This window comes from Gymnodraco acuticeps, unplaced genomic scaffold (genome assembly GCF_902827175.1).
Source record: "Gymnodraco acuticeps unplaced genomic scaffold, fGymAcu1.1, whole genome shotgun sequence".
Classification (NCBI taxonomy): domain Eukaryota; kingdom Metazoa; phylum Chordata; class Actinopteri; order Perciformes; family Bathydraconidae; genus Gymnodraco; species Gymnodraco acuticeps.
The window spans coordinates 22,325-45,052 of record NW_022990108.1 but is presented as its reverse complement, the minus strand read 5'-3'; the positions used below and the strand labels follow the sequence as shown (position 1 = coordinate 45,052).

At 41.3% G+C, this 22,728-nt stretch overlaps 1 protein-coding gene across 1 annotated transcript; it reads right to left on the bottom strand.

The window, feature by feature from the left end:
- Nucleotides 1–5,667: 5,667 nt before the first annotated feature.
- Nucleotides 5,668–21,175, bottom strand: LOC117546304 (zinc finger protein 771-like). The gene is made up of 3 exons (XM_034216491.1): nt 21,105–21,175; nt 20,744–21,021; nt 5,668–8,338 (listed from the first exon to the last, which is right to left on the bottom strand). The coding sequence occupies exons 2-3, from the start codon at nt 20,928–20,930 to the stop codon at nt 7,029–7,031; spliced, it is 1,497 nt and encodes a 498-aa protein (XP_034072382.1). The 5' UTR covers nt 20,931–21,021; nt 21,105–21,175; the 3' UTR covers nt 5,668–7,028.
- Nucleotides 21,176–22,728: the final 1,553 nt, after the last annotated feature.

The window sequence follows — 22,728 nt, the reverse complement described above, 5'->3', positions numbered from 1 at the left end:
CCCCTCAGGAAGCCTTTGCCTCTTGTCAGGTCATCATTTTAAATAAGAATTTGTTCTTAATTGATTTTCCTGGATAAATAAAGGTTCTACTACTACTACTACTACTACTTTACTTACATGCATAACTTTGTAACTTATACCACTCTGTATGAATGTTGCAACTCCTCCCCCTCTGCCAGAGTCCCTATATCTCGTCTAACTGAAGTATATCCCTTCACAATACAATCCAGTTGTGGTTTCAGCCATGTTTCCTGAATACAAAGAACATTAGGTTTCTCTCCCAGGTTGTCAATATATTGTTTGAACTCTTGTCCATTTGCAATTAAACTTCTAGCATTCCACTGCAGTACAATTACCACCATCAGGATGATCCAGTCCATGTCTGAGGTTGTTGGACGTCATCATTGCGGATATCTTTCACGTTTCCCCAGTGCATCCCTTTCACATCAAGGTACTTTTCAGCTAATTTGACAATTATTTTGATTCTTTCATTCCGGCTTGTAGTCTGCGCTGAACAGCCATAAACAGTACAAACTCTCTTTTACTCACTATCAGAGTGTCCTCCTTCAACTTAACACAGTTGTGGACTTTTCCTGTGTCTTTGCTCTTATTGTTGTTTCCCATTTTAACCTGCGTTCCTCCTGAAACTGTCTTTGCTGCCTCTGCATAGCTAACTCCCTGCGTCATCCTGACTCGCTGCACCTCTTCTGCTTTCTTGCCAACCTCACATCCCCGGTACGCTGAGCTATGCTCCCCTCCGCAATTGCAATATTTCAGCTTTGCCCCTTCTTCGCATTTGCCGTATTCATGATCTCCACCACATCTGCCACACCTTTGTTTTCCCTTGCACACTGCCGCCACGTGTCCAAATCTCTGACATTTAAAACATCTTAGCGGTGGTGGAACATACGGTCTCACATCATAACACATATATCCAATAAGTCTCTTTTCCGGAAGCCTTTTTTCATCAAAGTTGATCAGAACCAAAAGACTATCTTCTTTAATCCCATTGCGGTTTGCTTTTGATAGCTTTGTTCGTTATTCTCGCATCCAGGAGAGAAGCCTTAAAAAAGGAGACTAATGGAGTCTCTGAAAAGGTTCAAATGGGTACTTTAATTAAAATGGCGAGGTAATGTTACAAGCAGAAGATGGTTCAGAGAGAGGGAAGAGAAAAGCTCCCTCTCTGTGTGTCGGCCGAGCAGAAGAGGCTCTCCACACATTCGTCTTTCCCGCTTGCTGGCTGTAAGCTCCTCCTTTCTGGGGGCTGTGGTGACATAGGGGACTTCCCCCCTCGTTGTTCTGTGTCCGATATTTCGTTAAACAGAGGATTTCGACATTTTACATTCATTGCTTACGTCCACATGCCTTTTCTCCTCCTTATCTCTTTCATAACTGTATATGTAATAACGGCGTCAATAGCCACTTTAATGATACTAATGGATGGTAGTCCCGGATGTCGTCATGAAGGATTTTCAGAATAAAAGCTTGGTATTAAGATTGTGCGAGAACTTCCGTTTTTTTTCAGAATAAAATAGCATTTAAACTGATGGTATGTTCTAACTAAATTATACCATAAAACATTGATTTTAATTTCTAACACTTTCATGCGTTTGACATCACTTATTTTTGCATTTGTTATATTCCCTTTCACATCATCAGCTGCTATTCTGACGGGGATTCCTGTCACAACTCCCCTGACTAGCTTTCTACCACTGAACAGTGAACATTCCACTTTCTTACCCTCCACGGTACTCATCTTTATTGCTCTCCCCTGTTGCTCTCTATCCCTACATTTGATCAACATTGATCCATTCCTCAATACTTTAGCATTCATTACCTCCTCGATGTCTTTACTGATGGATTTAGTTAACCGTATAGGGTTCCACACGCCGAACGAAGCTCCCTCTTGTGCAAGTTTCACAACCACCATGAATTCCTGTTGCCTATTTCCGACTACTCTTTCTCTCCTTTAGGATGCTTCAAAAGTTGTATAATTTTGCAAGGACGCCAGGACCAGTGAACAATTTGACATTCTGGAGTCAATGGGTTAAAATTGTCCAAGGTGCTCGCTAGCGTCACCTATGAAAAACCCATTTCGGAATACATTTACAAAGTCGCACTGTAAGTCCGTTTGACCTGACATTTTGCACACTTATCTAGGTGGACCTGCTCTACATTTGGTCCTCTTGAACCTCTAAGCTCCGCCTACTTTGATTTTTTTTTATTAGCATAATCTTCAAAACAGTGAAATATTCACTTAAATTTCAATTTAAAGTTTTTCGACGCCAAACTTAGTATACAGCATTGGTAGAGGGTCACACACATAACCCTAGGAAATGAGCATGTTTAGTTGATAAATATGGCCACCAATAATCAAAACGTATTTTCAAAAAGGCGGGGCTTCGAAAGAAATGCTCATAACTCATCAACAATGTATCCAAATATCACAGATGTTGGTGGACGCAAAACTTTGGACACACGTCACAGCCCACGACCTTTTGGACAATGTAAAAAAAAAAAGAAAAGAAGCTCAGTTGCACAGACATTCCTCATGGAATTGCAGACATATTTCTAGATGGCTTCCATTACCCCCAGAAAGTCAGCCATTTTGAAAAATGTGCGCATTTCCAGCGTCAGTAGAGTATACATTTTTGCGAACTCTTCCTAGGGAAATGATCGAAAAAATTCAAATCAAAGACAAGTTCAGCCCATATCCAATGTGATGCAAAATTGCAAAGAAAATAGTTGCTAGCTCAATCGGGGAGATCGTAAGCTAACAGCGAATATACAATTTTTGAAGATTTAGATGTCACAAATTGCTCCAAACTACTCGCATAGTTTTTCCGATATTCACGAAACACAGTATACACATTGCTATTATGATTGCACACATATTTTAAATTGCCTTCCATTAGCCTTACTTAGGCTAACGGAGAATGTACAATTTTTGACCATTTATATGTCAAATAAGCTACTGAGACCAGCCTGTCTGCCTGGCGCATCAACTCTCTCTCTCACACACTCACACACACACACACACACACACACACACACACACACACACACACACACACACACACACACACACACACACACACACACACACACACACACACACACACACACACACACACACACACACACACACACACACACACACACACACACACACACACACACACACACACACACACACACACACACACACTGTTGGCAAGTCTGTTGACTGTTAGTCCAGCAAGGCCCTCTGCTGGCGGCACATTCAATTACAACAGACACCTATACACTCCACAACACACACATACAGCTCCTAAATCATATAATATATATCAGGCTACAGCCCTTGTATATTTTATTATGTGAAGCAATATATGGTTTCATGAAAAATATCTACTGTTTATTTGTAGATATCTACTAAAGCATACAAGTATTAGTTCATTCAAAGAAAGGCTACATCATGCCTGTGATTTGGCCCGTGAGTCGCTCCGGACCGCCCAGTTTAAAATGAAAGCCCGGTATGACAAAAAGTCAGTTGTTCAGGAATTCCAAACCGGTGACCGAGTATTAGTTCTGCTACCGAACTGGTTGGTTCGGCCCTGCAAGCAAAGTTTTCCGACCTGTATGAGGTGGGCCGTAAGCTCAGTGGAACGGATTATAAAATCGCACTCCGGATCGTAGAAAAAAACGTGTGTGTGTCACATAAACATGCTTAAAATGTATGTTGATTGTAAAAGTGGCGCCGCTCAATCTCCGATAGTAACGCCTATTGCCTCTGTGTCTGTTAATCAGCCACAGTGATGATGGGCTGAGCGACAGGCGCGCTTCTGTGTCCTGTGCGCGCCTCGGTAATTCAGCGATATTGTCCAACCTGAATGAATTTTTAGCACATCTGTCCTACTCGCCCTCGGCTGATATTCGCAGGCTTACTCACACACAGCCACACAGACACAGGAGGAGGAAGAAATATCTGCACACAAATTACATAACGACCCAGGGTCGTAACAGTTACCCTTGGTTATAGCTCCTCCAGAGAGACCTCTCTCCTCTAAATCAGTGTATCCTCGGTTACGGCTCCAACAGACTGCCTCCTCGATAATCGATCCTTGATGAGCCTTAAGAGAAATGTGTTTTCCTTCAAGACGGCGCCCCGACATCCATTTCCGGGTCGCTGCCGGAGGATCGCGGAGTCGAGGACGCGAACATTTGAGAAATGACAAACGGCTCATTTCAGAGGACTCGCGTGTGTCGACTTGACGCCGAGCCGACCAGCCCCGACAGGCGCAAAGATGTGAGGGCCCGTCCACAACTGTGCATGACTGTGACCGCAGTTTTAATTAGTTTTATTATTCAAATTTAAAATATATTTTCAGTGTTTATGTATTGATCACATATATTTGTTTTTCTGTCTACAGCCATATTTATACATTTATTTGGGAGTGTGTATGGATAGTCTTTATATATAATTTTTTATTTATCTATGTTTAATTGTATTGTTTATATATATTTATGTTTATTATTTATTTGTGATGTTTATATTATATTATATTTGTGATATAATTTTAGTCTTTTTTACATTAGGTTCTAACTTTTTAATATATTTGTTATATATTTAGTTTTATTGTTTAAACCTTTATTATCATCTGTTTTAAATATTATACGTTTTTATGCAGTTTTATTTTTTTTCAGTGTTTTTTTCAATAAATGTTTAATTGTTAGTGTTTATATATGTAGTATATTTTTGTATCCTTACCCAGGTTGAACCTATATTATTATTGTCTGCAGGTAGAGACTGTGAGCAGGTCAACCCGTTGGGCGAGTCCTCTCCGGACGACCACCGCTCAGAGGGACAGGGGCGCCCCGGGACAGAAACAAACACACCTCCAGCTGCAGAGAGGGGTATCTGATGTAGCGTCTACTAATTTAAATAATGATTCACTGACAGATTAACATAACATCATAACACAGAATATAGATGTGTGAAATGGGTTGGTACTACCTTTATTTTTGGCATATTTTGAAAATGTAACTCATAATTATTCATAAGAACAAACCGCAAACATTGTCAAATAAATAAAAATACTTCCAGTGGACTGAGGAGGAAGGGTGATACTTTATGTTATTATAACATGTGTTTATTTGGCATATAATACTATAATAACTGATATTAAATACATTAATAATTATACATAAGCACTGGATGGAAATTAACGGCAAAAATAGGTAATTAATAAAGAAATCATTTCAAGCAGACTTCCACATGTCTTGGTACTTCCCGTTTAAATGTAATTGCTATTATTTTGCATAGCCTCGCCAGCTTAATCAAACTTTACTGACAAAATAAACAGTTGCTAAGCTTTTAAATTAACTGTTAAGCTGTCACAGTTGTTTGGAGCTGCTGCCGGGTCTGCTTAAAAAAACACAACAAGAATCTTTTTATAATTCCCCTCACTGCCTGAACGTAGACACAGGTCCGCACTGTCTGACCACAGGGGGTTAAACAATAGCTAACGTTTATTAGCTAAACAGCAATAAGTGGTGGTGCACCAGGGGCTACAGTGCGGGCCGCCAACAGCAATGTAAGATAGTGTCGGTGTTTCGGGTCGGAGCCGGATCCCAGCTGAACAGCTTGTGGGACACAGCAGGAAGAAGTTTTAACACAGCGAGTCCTTCCTTTTCAAAAAGAGTTCACTTTATTAACAACGATTCTTCAAAAGCATCAGGATGAAATGTAACTCACATTAGCTAGTGATATCAACTAAACGATAAGAGATCAGCCGTTGCTTTTTCTTGTTCAAAGGGAGATTCACTTTGGTTTTTATGTCTATGTTTTTGGTCACAAACTGAGAAACCAAATGGCTTCTCCCATGTGAATTCTCACGTCTCTTCAGACTGTCTTTCAGGCGTAATATTTTCCCACACTCAGATACACCCATGGGTACAACTTCAGATACAAATGAACACATAATGAAATATGACCCCCGGTTTGATGATTGACAGGTCACAGTACAATGGGAGCTATCTACCCTTACCCACAATTTAAAGTAATTCACACAGACCATCTCCTCTTTACTCTTCTCTCTGTGAGGAGCAGCAAGTTCAGCTTCAGAACAAAGTGAAACACAAACAATGGCATCAAATATTATTAATATGTCAGGTAGTAGCCTAATCTCAGAGTGTACCAGAATGCAGGGCCGATCACGCAGACTGCGTGGGGCCTCACCTCGCTGAGGGGGCCTCATCTTGCGGAGGGGGCCCCTCAACTGAGCGCACCGTTATGCGGCGCAATTAGTGTAAGCGCGGCACAGTATTGCTGCTGTGACACGGAGGGCTTCATCATATGACTTTGCGTGGGGCCACAAATTGGCCCCTGCTGGGGTTGGGTTTTCAGCATGTGTGCCTTTTTATGTTATACAGTTGAGCTTTGATTCCATCATCTCATTTAACTTTTTTAAAAGCATACTTTAGTTCTGTGAAGGGATATAAGGGATATATGCACTGTACTTCACTTTAATTGATTTTGTCTGCTGAAAAGCAAATAAGCAAATGTCGGATCGCGATTTAATGACAAAGGAAAAAGGTGCGTCCCGAGGCCTGACCAGTTGAGAACCACTGGTTCAGAGTGTTTAACCGGAATAACAGATCTTTCCAATCAACACTGATTTCAGGGTCAGGAGAAGCTAAAGTCATGTTCTTGGCTGGCTCTGGTTCTTTGTCAGTGTCGCCATAAGTGTTGGTTACTTTGGTGTCATTAGAGCACAATGGACTTGTTTCTGTGCTTAATATTTGTTTTAATGCACATTCAGACTTGACTTAGAGCAATGATATTTTATCACACTCAGAGCAGGTATCGCGTTATACACACTTACTGGGACTAACTCAAAGAGTTTAAACCTAACAATAATCACTGTCTTCAGAGTCAGGTTCAGGCCTCTGTGTAAAATATTTATTACAGACTGAGCAACCAAATGTTTTCTCTCCTGTGTGGATTCTCATGTGCCGATTTAAATGTCCTCTGTGTAAATGTTTTCTCACAAAGAGAAGCTGAATGGTTTCTCTCCTGCACTACATCTTGAATCGATGACAGGGTCTTGTTTATTTGTCTGAGAGTTTGAACCTGGTTCCCTGTTCTCCATCCAATCAGCCCTGTCTTCAGTGTCAGGTTCAGAAGAGTCTTCTGGGTTGTCCTCAGTCTCTGGTTGTAAATGTCTCTCTGGATCTGAGTTCCTGGCTGGTTCTGGTCCTCCACAGTCCTCTCCATCAGCTTCTGTTTCCAGGTATTCAGCTGAGCTGCTGGCTGGAGGCTCTGCCTCTCTGTTCTCCTCAGTTTGAGTGTGAGGAAGCTGTGAGGACTGACGATCAACACACTTATGGATTTTGACCCGATATCTCCGGGTGAATCTTTTGTCACAAACTCTGCAGCTGAATGGTTTCTCTCCTGTGTGGATTCTCATGTGTTCCTTTAAATCTCCTCTCCGTGCAAAATATTTCTTACAAATTGAGCAGATGAATGGTTTCTCTCCTGTGTGGATTCTCATGTGTTTCTTTAAATCTCCTCTCTGTGCAAAATATTTCTTACAAATTGAGCAGCTGAATGGTTTCTCTCCTGTGTGGACTCTCGTGTGTTTCTTTAAATCTCCTCTATCTGCAAAAGATTTCTTACAAATTGTGCAGATGAATGGTTTCTCTCCTGTGTGGATTCTCATGTGTTTATTTAAATCTCCTCTCTGTGCAAAATATTTCTTACATATTGAGCAGCCAAATGTTTTCTCTCCTGAGTGGATTCTCATGTGCCGATTTAAATTTCCTCTCTGTGTAAACGTTTTCTCACACAAAGAGCAGCCAAATGGTTTCTCTCCTGCACTACGTCTTGAATCACTGACAGGGTTTTGTTTATTTTTCTGAGGGTTTGAACCTGGTTCTCTGTTCTCCATCCAATCAGCACTGTCTTCAGTGTCAGGTTCAGAAGAGTCTCCAGGGTTGTCCTCAGTCTCTGGTTGTAAATGTCTCTCTGGATCTGAGTTCCTGGCTGGTTCTGGTCCTCCACAGTCCTCTCCATCAGCTTCTGTTTCCAGGTGTTCAGTTTGTCTTTGATGAAGCTGAGAGGACTGAGGTTTCTCTTCATCATCTTCACTCTTCACAGGGACAGGAGTGAATGTGGACTTGGTGATATCAGCCTCCTCCAGCCCCTGAAGCTGCTCTCCCTCCTGACTGCTCCAGAGTTCCTCCTGTTCCTCTTTAATGTGTAGGGGGGGCTCTGGGTCCTCCTGGTCCAGACTGGAGCTCCACTCCTGCTGCTCAGGGGGAACCTCTTCTTTAACCACCACCAGCTGCTGGACGTCTGCAGGAAACAGGAAACACATATTCAGAGAAACTGTAGAGTATTAGAATTTAAAATCTAACCACGATTAACACTTCTTTAACTTTGCAGCCCTTATCCATTCCTTATTTGAAATGCTTTTCCAGATCGGTCGGCCGTTCACGGAGTGTGAGGCAGTAGCCTTATAGTTTGTGACCTGTCTCCAGAGTCGTTAGCTGAGAACTGGTGTTGGGGTTTCTCAGAGTAGTCGTTTAGCATCTCTCACCGCCTCGCTAAACCTGTACTTGGACTCATACCGGTGCATCTCAATAAATTAAATAACATGGAAAAGTGAGTTTATATCAGTAATTCAATTTATAAAGTTTAAATGTATACATCACATAGATTCATCACACACAAAGTGAATTATTTTCCAGCGTTTATTTGTTTTAATCTTGATGATAAAATGAAAGCCAAAATCCAGCATCTCAGAATATTTTAATAATACATAAGACCAATACAAAAACAGATTTTTTATTAATATAGAAATGCTGTCCTTCTGAAAATCATGTTAATGTGTATGCATTCAGTACTTGGTTGGACCTCCTTTAGCTTGAATAACTGCATCAATGCGGCACAAATCTCTCTATTTCAGCGTGATAAACCGATGAACTGCTGCCTTTGTGCGTCAATATGTGACGGGTTGGGAGCATGGACTGTATATACACTGAACAAAAATATAAATGCAACACTTTTGTTTTTGCTCCCATTTTTCTTGAGATGAACTCAAAGATCTAAAACATTTTCTATATACACAGAATAACCATTTCTCTCAAATATTGTTCACAAATCTGAAAAAATCTGTGACAGTGAGCACTTCTCCTTTGCCGAGATAATCCATCCCACCTCACAGGTGTGGCATATCAAGATGCTGATTAGACAGCATGATTATTGCACAGGTGTGCCTTAGGCTTGCCACAATAAAAGGCCACTCTGAAACGTGCAGTTTTGCTTTATTGGGGGGGTCTGGGGGGGTCCGAAAACCAGTCAGTATCTGGTGTGACCACCATTTGCCTCACGCAGTGCAACACATCTCCTTCGCATAGAGTTGATCAGGTTGTTGATTGTGGCCTGTGGAATGTTGGTCCACTCCTCTTCAATGGCTGTGCCAAGTTGCTGGATATTGGCAGGAACTGGAACACGCTGTCGTATACGCCGATCCAGAGCATCCCAAACATGCTCAATGGGTGACATGTCTGGTGAGTATGCTGGCCATGCAAGAACTGGGATGTTTTCAGCCTCCAGGAATTGTGTACAGATCCTTGCAACATGAATTATCATGCTGCAACATGAGGTGATGGTCGTGGATGAATGGCACAACAATGGGCCTCAGGATCTCGTCACGGTATCTCTGTGCATTCACAATGCCATCAATAAAATGCACCTGTGTTCGTCGTCCATAACATACGCCTGCCCATACCATAACCCCACCACCACCATGGGCCACTCGATTCACAACATTGACATCAGAAAACCGCTCACCCACACGCCACACACGCTGTCTGCCATCTGCCCTGAACAGTGAAAACCGGGATTCATCGTGAAGAGAACACCTCTCCAACGTGCCAGACGCCATCAAATGTGAGCCTTTGCCCACTCAAGTCGGTTACGACGACGAACCGGAGTCAGGTCGAGACCCCGATGAGGACGACGAGCATGCAGATGAGCTTCCCTGAGACGGTTTCTGACAGTTTGTGCAGAAATTCTTTGGTTATGCAAAGCGATTGTTGCAGCAGCTGTCCGAGTGGCTGGTCTCAGACGATCTTGGAGGTGAACATGCTGGATGTGGAGGTCTCGGGCTGGTGTGGTTACACGTGGTCTGCGGTTGTGAGGCCGGTTGGATGTACTGCCAAATTCTCTGAAACGCCTTTGGAGACGGCTTATGGTAGAGAAATGAACATTCAATTCACGGGCAACAGCTCTGGTGGACATTCCTGCTGTCAGCATGCCAATTGCACGCTCCCTCAAAACTTGCGACATCTATGGCATTGTGCTGTGTGATAAAACTGAACATTTCAGAGTGGCCTTTTATTGTGGCCAGCCTAAGGCACACCTGTGCAATAAGCATGCTGTCTAATCAGCATCTTGATATGCCACCCCTGTGAGGTGGGATGGATTATCTCGGCAAAGGAGAAGTGCTCACTATCACAGATTTTTTCAGATTTGTGAACAATATTTGAGAGAAATGGTTATTTTGTGTATATAGAAAATGTTTTAGATCTTTGAGTTCATCTCATGAAAAATGGGAGCAAAAACAAAAGTGTTGCGTTTATATTTTTGTTCAGTGTATAAATGGACGTAGGGTCACCCATAGGATTCTGCAGAGTTGCCGAGAAGACCTTAGTAGGCGGAGTCGGCCACTAACGGCTCGACAGTGACGTCAGAGTTCAACTCCCGCCTGTTCCAGCCTGCTCCAAATAACGGGTGTTTAGGACATGATTGTGCAGCCCTGATCAATCATTAAATTGTGAGAAGAGGCAGAGCCGAGGCGGGACCTGCTGCTACCGAGCTGGAAGTTCCAGAGCTAGCTGAAGCTACCAAGCTAAGCTAACATGCTCCCCATCTGCACACTGCCGTCGCATTTTACGTTTCTAAGGTAAGCGGACATGAAACTATTCAGCAAAACTATAAATAATAATCTAAGTTATTGAGTTTTTAGCATAATACTTCAGAATCTTAAAACCCCTTAACGTGTGTATTAGGGGTGTAACGGTTCACAAACATTTCGGTTCGGTATGTACCTCGGTTTTTAGGTCACGGTTCGGTTCGGTACGTTTTCGGTACAGCAGAAAAAATTATCACAAAAAAAAATATATATTTTTTTAAATGATTATTAAACTGTAAATAATGTATTCACTCAAATAAATACAAAATATAATAAAATAAACATTAAGGTGCAGCATTTCGATTAACTGAAATAATCTGTATTTGAACTTTACTGTACTAGTACTCACAAAACATGAACTATTAGTTTTGGGTTTTTAATTATTATTAAACTGAATATTCACCAGGAATGCAAACTCATCAGGTATGAAAAAGGTGACAAGGACCTGAGCCCCTCGACCCCACGGAATATCGGCTATAAAATGAGGAATAACAGGATGTTAGCAGTCAGAACAACTAAAGCAGCAGTTAGTAATAACAGAAACGCCAAAGAGTCACATCTAATAGAAATATATAAAAGCATTTTTTTTAATTGTGTAGCAGTCAGTTTATAATTCTGGCAGCACTGTTGAGCATTTTGAAAATTTATTTGCATGCCTCTGTTCAAGGCTTAGTCTTTGTATCTGTATAGCCACTGGTGTTAAGTAACTACGTTTTTAAACTCAACAAGTACTATACGTGGGTACAATTTTGAGACACTTGTACTTTATTTAATTATTTCAATGTTTTGCTACTTTGTTCTTCTTCTCCACTACAGTTCAGAGGTAAATGGTGTACTTTTCCTCCACTACATGTATTTAATACCTTTAGTTACTTCACAGATGTGGATGAATGATGTGAAATCTAATCAAGTGTTAAATCAGACTTTAGTTCCACCTGGAGTAAATTCACAAGCTACCCTGCAGTATACAAAGTCATTCAAACTAGCTGCACCTTTACCAGCTTTGAGAACACTTTCATGATCAATCATTATAAAACACATCATATATATTATTCTGAAATGGACCAATCTGCACAACGACTACTTTTACTGTCGCTACTTTCACTATATTTTGATGAGAATACTTTTCTACTTTCACTTGAGGAACATTTTGAATGCAGGACTTTTACTGTAACAGAGTATTCCTAAACTCTGGTACTTTTACTCAAGTACAAGACCTGAGTACTTCTACTTTTACTCAAGTACAAGATCTGAGTACTTCTACTTTTACTGTCGCTACTTTCACTATATTTTGATGATAATACTTTTGTACTTTTATTTGAGGAACATTTTGATTGCAGGATTGTTCCTACACTCTGGTACTTCTACTTTGACTCAATTGAGTCAAAGTAGAACTACTCAGGTTTAAACCGGAGTACTTTTACTTTTAGTCAAGTACAAGATTTGAGTACTTCTACTTTTACTCAAGTACAAGATCTGAGTACTTCTACTTTTAATCAAGTACAATATCTGAGTACTTCTACTTGTACTCTAGTACAAAATCTGAGTGCTTCTGCTTTTACTCAAGAACAAGATCTATACTTATACCACCTCTGTTTATAGCCTATGAAAAAAACTATTAGAAAACGAAGGCTAAAGCTAACGTTGGTTAGCAGATAGTGACAATGTATGCTAGTTAGCCAGCTCAACGATAATATTGCGACAGAAAAACTGTTCAGTGCACATCACGCTCTGCCGCTCTGCTCTGAACGGCCCGTTCTAACAGCTGTTCACCAGCGGTGCAGTCTGTGCTGTGCCACAGTGACTCCCGACCACACAGTTAATATTAACGAACGCACCCGTAGGTAATGTAGCTGCTGAAGCTAGACCATCATCGCGGCCCCAGATTAATCCGGGTCCCGTTGCGTGGAAGTCGGAAACAGTACCGAAGGAGTGGCAGACCGGGGTGGTGGTTCCCCTTTTTAAAAAGGGGGATCAGAGGGTGTGTGCCAATTACAGAGGCATCACACTACTCAGCCTCCCCGGGAAAGTTTACTCTAAGGTACTCGAAAGGAGGGTCAGGCCAATTGTCGAACCTCAGATTGAGGAGGAACAATGCGGATTCCGTCCTGGTCGTGGAACGACGGATCAGCTTTTTACTCTCGCAAGGATCCTGGAGGGGGCCTGGGAGTACGCTTATCCGGTCTACATGTGTTTTGTAGACTTGGAGAAGGCGTATGACCGAGTTCCCAGGGAGTTACTGTGGGAGGTGCTGCGGGAGTATGGGGTGAGGGGGTTTCTACTCAAGGCCATCCAATCTCTGTACTCCCAAAGCGAGAGCTGTGTCCGGGTCCTCGGCAGTAAGTCGGACACATTTCCGGTGAGGGTTGGCCTCCGCCAGGGCTGCGCTTTGTCACCAATCCTGTTTGTAATATACATGGATCGGATTTCGAGGCGTAGTCGTGGGGGAGGGGGTCTGCAGTTCGGTGGACTAAGGATTGCACCACTGCTTTTTGCAGATGATGTGGTTCTAATGGCTTCATCGGTCTGCGACCTTCAGCACTCACTGGATCGGTTCGCAACCGAGTGTGAAGCGGCTGGGATGAGGATCAGCACCTCCAAATCTGAGGCCATGGTTCTCAAGCAGGAAACCGATGGACTGTCCACTTCAAGTAGGGAATGAGTCCTTACCCCAAGTGAAGGAGTTCAAGTATCTCGGGGTCTTGTTCTCGAGTGAGGGAACAATGGAGCGTGAGATGGGCCGGAGAATCGGAGCGGTACTGCAGTCGCTTTACCGCACCGTTGTGACGAAAAGGGAGCTGAGCCAGAAGGCAAAGCTCTCTGTCTACCGGGCCATTTTCGTTCCTACCCTCACCTATGGTCATGAAGGATGGGTCATGACCGAAAGAACGAGATCGCGGATACAAGCGGCCGAGATGGGTTTTCTCCGCAGGGTGGCTGGTGTCTCCCTTAGGGATAAGGTGAGAAGTTCGGTCATCAGGGAGGGACTCGGAGTTGAGCCGCTCCTCCTTCGCGTCGAAAGGAGCCAGTTGAGGTGGTTCGGGCACCTAGTTAGGATGCCATCTGGGCGCCTCCCTAGGGAGGTGTTCCAGGCACGTCCAGCTGGGAAAAGACCAAGGGGTAGACCTAGGACCAGGTGGAGGGATTATATCTCTTCGCTGGCCTGGGAGCGCCTTGGGATCCCCCAGTCAGAGCTGGTTGATGTCGCCAGGGAAAATAAAGTTTGGGGCTCTCTGCTGGAACTGCTACCCCCGCGACCCGACCACGGATAAGCGGGAGAAGATGGATGGATGGATGGTAACCAATTTTAGTGAACAATGCCGACAAACAGCTTTGGTTCAGTCCACCTGTCTTTGTCCGTCATTCTTGTATGTAACTGCGAAACCAAAATGTTCACAAAACGGAGACTTCAATGATGCTGGAGGATTTTCGAGCTCAACTTTATCTGTGTTCGCCATTTCGACAGTTCCTCAAATTACTGACTACATTTGAACGCATCCCTGTGACCAGCTCTCATAGTATGCCTCTCGTCCAATGAAATGACTTGCTCGCTCTATGACGCGTTGCAAATTACTCTGAATGCTGCGACGCAGCACCTGAGATTACTTCCAAAAAGTTGTTCACGTTCTCAATTTTTTACGTTTAACGTTATATTAGTTCGGTACACATGTGTACCGAACCAAAGGGCCAGTACCGAATAATTTCGGTACGGGTACGTGTACCGTTACACCCCAAGTGTGTATGCAATTGTGCTAAATTCAACACTGGAATCAAGCAAATATTAATATGTTTGCATGATATTAGTTATTTGTATTTTGATATCACTTAACTATACGTTTAATACATTTAAGTCAAGCTAAGGTACATGTGATGGTAGCTAGTTAGTGCTCTTACCTGTGAGGCCTCCTCCAAACAGCATAATAACCAGACTGTATCATTAAAACTAAGTACCAGTTCTAGATCCTTGACTTTAGACAAACGATTCAAAAGACAAAATGTATTTAAAGACCAATCTTTATTTGAATGTGCCTCTTAACCTGAGATATTAGTTATACAGTAATAGTATTGACAATCTAAAAAAACTGAGCAACTCAACAGTCAACTTTATGTTTGTTATTGTCTAAAGCATTTATTATTTTCATTTTCCCAATCTCATATTCAGTGTGGACGGATTGAGACAGCATGGTGTCCAGAGAGCTGCAGAGACTTCAGGGAGAAACCTCCGTGTGATGGACGTCCTGTCTGTTGGTTTGGAGAGGACTGAGGGTCTTTCCTCAGCGAGGAGGACCAGGCCTGATGGAGGAGCCCATGCTGGGCAAAGCTGATACAGCAGCAGCAGAGACTTCAGGGAGAAACCATTATTCTTACTGAAAATGTTAGATTACACATTCACATCTGACTGAAGATTGGCCCCATTTATTTGTGACGTTGCAAACTCTGCGGTACAAGGCACAAGTGATGTGAAGCTCATAAAGTGAGGCAAATAGAAATAATCAGCTGATGGAGTGGAGATGTGGAAATAGGTGCATTCGATCAGCTGACTGTGTTTTCACAATAAAAGTAGTTTCTTAGTGAATGTCCTGTACTGGTCTTAAAATCTCATAACATCAGCTTTTAATGTTCCTCTTGGATGTTCTTCTTGAACCTCAGAGAAGGAGAAAATGTTGTGTCTTTCAGTCATGTCCTTTCCTAACAAAAATCACATCAAACATAAAACATATTATTGCAGAACAAGTGTGTTATTTATGAAAGAGGTGTGTTTGTGTGTTTAGGGGCTGTAGATATAAATATTTTGTAATTGTAATGATTTTTTTTTTATTTCAACAGTGAGCTACAAAGACAATCAGATTATGAATGAACAGTATGAAAATCATCAACATTGACATGTTAGTATCAAAATAATATTTAACTGTTATCAAAACGTAGTTCAACTGTAGAAGTTGCACTACTCTGTTGTCTCACTGAAAGAATAACTTTTACCACGTTTTTTTCAGACAATATTGAGAGATAAATAGTAGCAGTTCTCACTATGTGTTAAATATCTTTGCCTTCAATACATTAAATTAGAAAGCTGACAAAACCATATTTCTTTAGCCTTTATTTATACAGGTGTAGATCTCATTGAGACACAAGGTCTCATTTTCACACAATCATATTGCTTGTTAACATCTAAATGTAACCTTTTGCATGGAAAAAACCCTCAACTTAACTGATGTGTAGGTGATCTAGTATTTAGTATTGTTTAATGGAATGTATATCAGTGTATTCAAGTCAATACTTCATTCATTTAAACCAATATCTTTCTTGATTCTTTGTACAGGTGCTGAAGTTCACTGCTGTGAGGAGTCCAGTTCTGTCTCTCACTCTCTGGTCCAGCCTGTCTGCATCACCTGGACACCTTAAACAAACAGATATATATGTAAAGTACCATGTGTACAAACAATATAACTGATTCTCTTCTGTTGAACATGTTGGATTGTGTATTGTCCGAGTCAGGGTCCTTTTTATTTTACTGTAACTTTGGAAGTTATGTTACCAATGCTTACTGTTTATTTGATACCCATTTGGTAATGAAATTAATAAAAACAACAAGGTTTGGGTTCGTTCTTCAGATGACTGTGACGTTAACGTGTAAGCTCAATAATGAACTCCAGCTCAACCAACCATATTGTAATATCTAACCTAATCATCTTGAAATATGACATTATTATTTGTAATATACACACATCTTATTGTGAGGTTGATTTCACATACACTACTTCGACATGAGCTTGTCTACATACTTGAGCATAGCCAATTTAAATTAACCTTAGCGATGCATACAGTTCCTACCTACATAATAAAATATCTCTCTAAGTTACAAGGATGACCTTATTTTATAACCTCAAACAGAAGCCGTTTGTTCTACAGTATTATCCCACTTAACGCTTAACACTTGTCTATTTCGTTTTAACCTTTATATATACAGTCTATGGTTTTAACTTGGAGACTACTATTAGCATCGTTAGCACCGATGTAGCTACCACTCACTTACACTTTAACCCAAGCCTTAACATTCATTACGTAGCTGATTCAAATCATAAACACATCAATAAGTACTCGAATTTCACTTACCGTAAAAACCGCATTCATGCACCGTCTGTTTCAACCGCAGAGCGAGTCACAATAGTCCGATATATAAGCATGAAGAACAAACAACCACGGCCGGCTTCAAGTTGTGTTCCCTGGATGAACTGAGCAGGCAGAGTCCCTGTAGCTAGCTTCACGGAGCAGCTTGCAGAGAGACGAGAAGCTAGCAGCAGCAGTCACTTGACAGAGCTGTCACTCAATGTGACCACGCCCTAATATATGCATAACTTTAAGGTTTAATATTAATTAAACAGATGAGTTGAGAAAAAATGCACCCCCCACACAGTAGTCATGAAGGGGGAATCTAACTATACAGAGAATATGGTTTTTTGAACCACGATGTAAACATTTTTATTTCTGCTGTAAAGTTGGGCCTTTTAACATGGGGGTCTATGGAAATGACTCCCTTCTGCAGACTGCTCCTACTGGCCACTAGATGAACTGCAGTGTGTGGCACTTCCGTATTGGCGTCCCGGCTTTTCCCCAGAGTTTGCCGCTTGGTTAATACCATAGACTGTATATATAAATGGACGTAGAGTCCGTGACGTCACCCATAGGATTCTGCAGAGTTGCCGTGAAGCCCTTAGTAGGCGGAGTCGGCCACTAACGGCTCGACAGTGACGCCAGAGTTGAACTCCCGCCTTCTCCAGCCTACTCCAAATAAGGGCAAAGAGGCGGAGCCGAGGCGGGACCTGCTGCCACCGAGCTGGAAGTTCCAGAGCTAGCTGAAGCTACCAAGCTAAGCTAACATGCTCCCCATATGCACGCTGCCGTCGCATTTTACGTTTCTAAGGTAAGCGGACATGAAACTATTCAGCAAAACTATAAATAATAATCTAAGTTATTGAGCTTTTAGCATAATACTTCAGAATCTTAAAACCCCTTAACGTTTGTATGCAATTGTGCTAAATTCAACACTGGAATCAAGCAAATATTAATATGTTTGCATGACATTAGTTATTTATATTTTGATATCACTTAACTATACATTTAAGTCAAGCTAAGGTACATGTGATGGTAGCTAGTTAGCGCTCTTACCTGTGAGGCCTCCTCCAAACAGCATAATAACCAGACTATCATTAAAACTAAGTACCAGTTATAGATCCTTGACTTTAGACAAACAATTCAAAAGACAAAATGTATTTAAAGACCAATCTTTATTTGAATGTGCCTCTTAACCTGAGATATTAGTTATACAGTAATAGTATTGACAATCTAAAAAAACTGAGCAACTCAACAGTCAACTTTATGTTTCTTATTGTCTAAAGCATTTATTATTTTCATTTTCCCAATCTCATATTCAGTGTGGACGGATTGAGACAGCATGGTGTCCAGAGAGCTGCAGAGACTTCAGGGAGAAACCTCCGTGTGATGGACGTCCTGTCTGTTGGTTTGGAGAGGACTGAGGGTCTTTCCTCTGCAAGGAGGACCAGGGCTGATGAAGGAGCCCATGCTGGGCAAAGCTGATACCAACTGCACAGGCCTAGTCGGTCACTTTATTTGACTAAATGTGTTTAATACATTTAATAGGTTTACACCTTCTGTCCATATGTGCTTTTGGTTCACATTTCAATAAATTGTATTTGTATTTGCTCTCCTTTTGTCTATTATTCTTACTGAAAATGTTAGATTACACATTCACATCTGACTGAAGATTGGCCCCATTTATTTGTGACGTTGCAAAACAAGGTACATGTTGTGAAGCTCATAAAGTGAGGCAAATAGAAATAATCAGCTGATGGAGTGTAGATGTGGAAATAGCTGCATTCGATCAGCTGACTGTTTTTACAATAAAAGTAGTTTCTTAGTGAATGTCCTGTACTGGTCTTAAAATCTCATAACATCAGCTTTTAATGTTCCTCTTGGATGTTCTTCTTGACCCTCAGAGAAGGAGAAAATGTTGTGTCTTTCAGGCATGTCCTTTCCTAACAAAAATGACAGGAAACATAAAACATATTATTGCAGAACAAGTGTGTTATTTATGAAAGCGGTGTGTTTGTGTGTTTAGGGGCTGTAGATATCATTATTTTGTAATTGTAATGTTTTTTTTTTATTTCAACAATGAGCTACAAAGACAATCAGATTATGAATGAACAGTATGAAGTTCATCAACATTGACATGTTAGTATCAAAATAATATTTAACTGTTATCAAAACGTAGTGCAACTGTAGAAGCTTGCTCTGTTGTCTCACTGAAAGAATCACTTTTACCACGTTTTTTACAGACAATATTGAGAGATAAATAGTAGCAGTTCTCACTATGTGTTAAATATCTTTGCCTTCAATACATTAAATTAGAAAGCTGACAAAGTCATATTGCTAAATATCTAAATGTAACTTTTTGCATGGAAAAAACCCTCAACTTAACAGATGTGTAGGTGATCTAGTATTTAGTATTGTTTAATGGAATGTATATCAGTGTATTCAAGTCAATACTTCATTCATTTAAACCAATATATTTCTTGATTCTTTGTACAGTATGAAAAAAGAGTCTTTGTACCTGAGCTGAAGTTCACTGCTGTGAGGAGTCCAGTTCTGTCTCTCACTCTCTGGTCCAGCCTGTCTGCATCACCTGGACACCTTAAACAAACAGATATATATGTAAAGTACCATGTGTACAAACAATATAACTGATTCTCTTCTGTTGAACATGTTGGATTGTGTATTGTCCGAGTCAGGGTCCTTTTTATTTTACTGTAACTTTGGAAATTGTGTTACCAATGCTTACTGTTTATTTGATACCCATTTGGTAATGCAATTAATAAAAACGTCAAGGTTTGGGTCCAATTTAAATTAACCTTAGATGCATACAGTTCTACCTATATAATAAAATATCTCTAAGTTACAAGGATGTAACCTTATTTTATCAACCTCAAACAGAAGCCGTTTGTTCAACAGTATTATCCCACTTAACACTTGTCTATTTAGTTTTAACCTTTATATATACAGTCTATGATTTTAACTTGGAGGCTACGATTACAATCGTTAGCACCGATGTAGCTACCACTAGCCACTAACTAACCCAAGCCTTACCATTCATTACGTAGCCGATTAAAATCATTAACACATAAATAAAGCACTCGAATTTCACTTACCGCATTCATGCACCGTCTGTTTTAACCGCAGAGCGAGTCACAATAGTCCGATATATAAGCATGAAGAACAAACAACCACGGCCGGCTACAAGTTGTGTTTCCTGGATGAGCTGAGCAGGCAGAGTCCCTGTAGCTAGCTTCACGGAGCAGCTAGCAGAGAGACAAGAAGCTAACAGCGGCAGGCACTTGACAGAGCCGTCACTCAATGTGACCACGCCTTAATCTATGCACAAACTTTAAGACCTAATATAAATAAAAGGGTCGCGTTAGAAAACAATTCACTCACAGATCCATAATCATGAAGGTGGAATCTAACTATATCGCTAATAAAATGAATGGAGCCAGTGGTAGAAACATGTTTTTTTCTGCTGTAAAGTTGGGCATTTTAACATGGGGGTCTATGGAAGTTGCTCCTTTCTGCAGCCATCGCCTATCGGCCAATATATGAACTGCAGTGTGTGGCACTTCCGTATTGGCTTCCCGGCTCTACCCCACAGTTGCCGCTTGGTTAATACAGAGTCTAAAGAGTTAGAGAGAGTGAATAAAGAGGGGACAGACCTGCTCTGTGGATCTGAAGCTGAGGCTGTAAAACAGCGTCCAGTAGTTTCCGGTGTCTCTCGTTCTCCTGTTTTGAACGAGACAGTTCCTCCTCGTACTCTGCTATCGTTCTTTCAAACAGAACAAAGATGTCTTCAGCAGCCGCAGTGAGTCGCTGCTTCACCAACGAGAGCAGCACAACACTCATGTTTACTAAATCACCACTTCCCGTTTCTCTCACTCTGTGTTACCAGCTAGCATGCTAAGCTAGCATGCTAAGCTAGTTTATGGAGTCCGAGCTAAAGAATTCAGAAGAAAGAGCACAAAGTCAGAGGTTCATCCAGACACACAGACGATGGATGGATCAGCTGCTCACACACACTTCCTCATATCAGTAAAAACGAGAGAGAACCCACGAGACGCGATCTGGTTCCGTTAGAAAGAGCGGGACCATCACTTCCGGTGCATCACTTCTTCTTCTTCTTCTCCTTTAGTGTTTATTGGCAGTTGGCAAACCGAATTGTAGGTGCATTACCGCCACCAACTGGACTGGAGTGTGGACAAGAGACTATGCAGAAAACAATAAACAAAACAAACAAAACAAAGAACCAAAACTCTATTATTTTTACATTTATCAATTTCTCTTAGAAACGTAATAATCTCACAATACATATGGCCTGGTTTTTCCCTAACAGCCCTGATCGCGACAAGTCATGGAATTTTTCTTTCTTCAGTGTGTGGAAAAGCACATTTCTCTGAGTACTATATTTCCTGCAAAGCAGTAAAACATGCTCAACAGTTTCTGGCTGGCTGCAGTGTATACACTTTCCGGTTGGATGCTTTGCTATTATACTTAATGTATGATTGAGACTTGTATGACCTATTCTCATCCGAGAAATGACATTTTCCTCCCTTCTTTTAAACCCCACCTTCCTTCCATCCCCCACATACCTTTGAATGTTATAAAGATGTCTTCCTGTATTACTAAGTTTGTGTTGTGTTGTTTGTGCATATTTCTGAATGAATGTTTGAACCTCCGCTTTGCTGAGTGGAACTTCTATGTCTATGTTCATACTTCTGAGTGTTTGTTTGGCCAGAATATCCACCTGTTCATTACCCTCCACACCAACATGAGCAGGAACCCAGATGAAACGAGTTGCTATGCCTTTGATTTGCATTTGATATAAAATTAGAAATATTTCATTTATGATGTCCATTCTAGATGAAGATCTGCCTGATCGTATACTCGATAATGCTGAAAAGCTGTCAGATGCAATTACACTGTTATGTATTTATTTCTCCTCTATCCATTTCAATGACAGTACCAATGCCAACAACTCTGTGGTGTATACTGACACATGGTCTGTTACCCTTTTCTTTATATGTGTATTACTCACTGGGATATACACTGCTGCCCCTGCACGCCCTGTCTCTGGATCTTTGGAGCCATCTGTAAATATGATTGTTGAGTCTGAGTGATATCTTGTAAAATAATTCTGGACTATGCGCCATACTGGTAGTTCTTTCTTTTCCTTTAACTCCTCTCGTATATTGAGGTCTGCACTTGGCAATGGGAACAACCAGGGTGGAATGGACGAGATTGGAGCTGTGGGGCAATACTGTATTTGATTCAAACCTATACTTGCTGCTTTAACATCGCCAATCCATCCAACACTTGTTAAATGTGACTCATTGTGCTCCCAGCAATCTTTCAAAAAATACTGCTGATACTGGAGATGTTTTAAAAGCTCCACTACATATTCTCAGGGCCTGAGCTTGTAGGACATCCAGCTTTTTAAGGTTTGATTCTGCTGCTGCCATGAACGCTATACACCCATAATCGAATACAGGTCTCATGAGTGCCCAATATATATTCAGAAGTGATGACCTACTCGCTCCCCACTCCTGCCCCGCCAAACACTGAAGTACATTGTTGACCTTTTTACATTTATTTTGAACTTTTCCTATATGATTGCTCCATGTTAGCTTTCCGTCAAACCAAACAC

What these genes read in the sequence shown, in the direction of transcription:
- LOC117546304 (XM_034216491.1), bottom strand. Translation starts at nt 20,930, where the DNA reads ATGAGTGTTGTGCTGCTCTCGTTGGTGAAGCAGCGACTCACTGCGGCT. An exon ending in GCTTCAGATCCACAGAGCAG is followed by an intron (nt 8,339 to 20,743) that starts GTCTGTCCCCTC and finishes TGTTTCCTGCAG; the next exon opens with ACGTCCAGCAGCTGGTGGTG.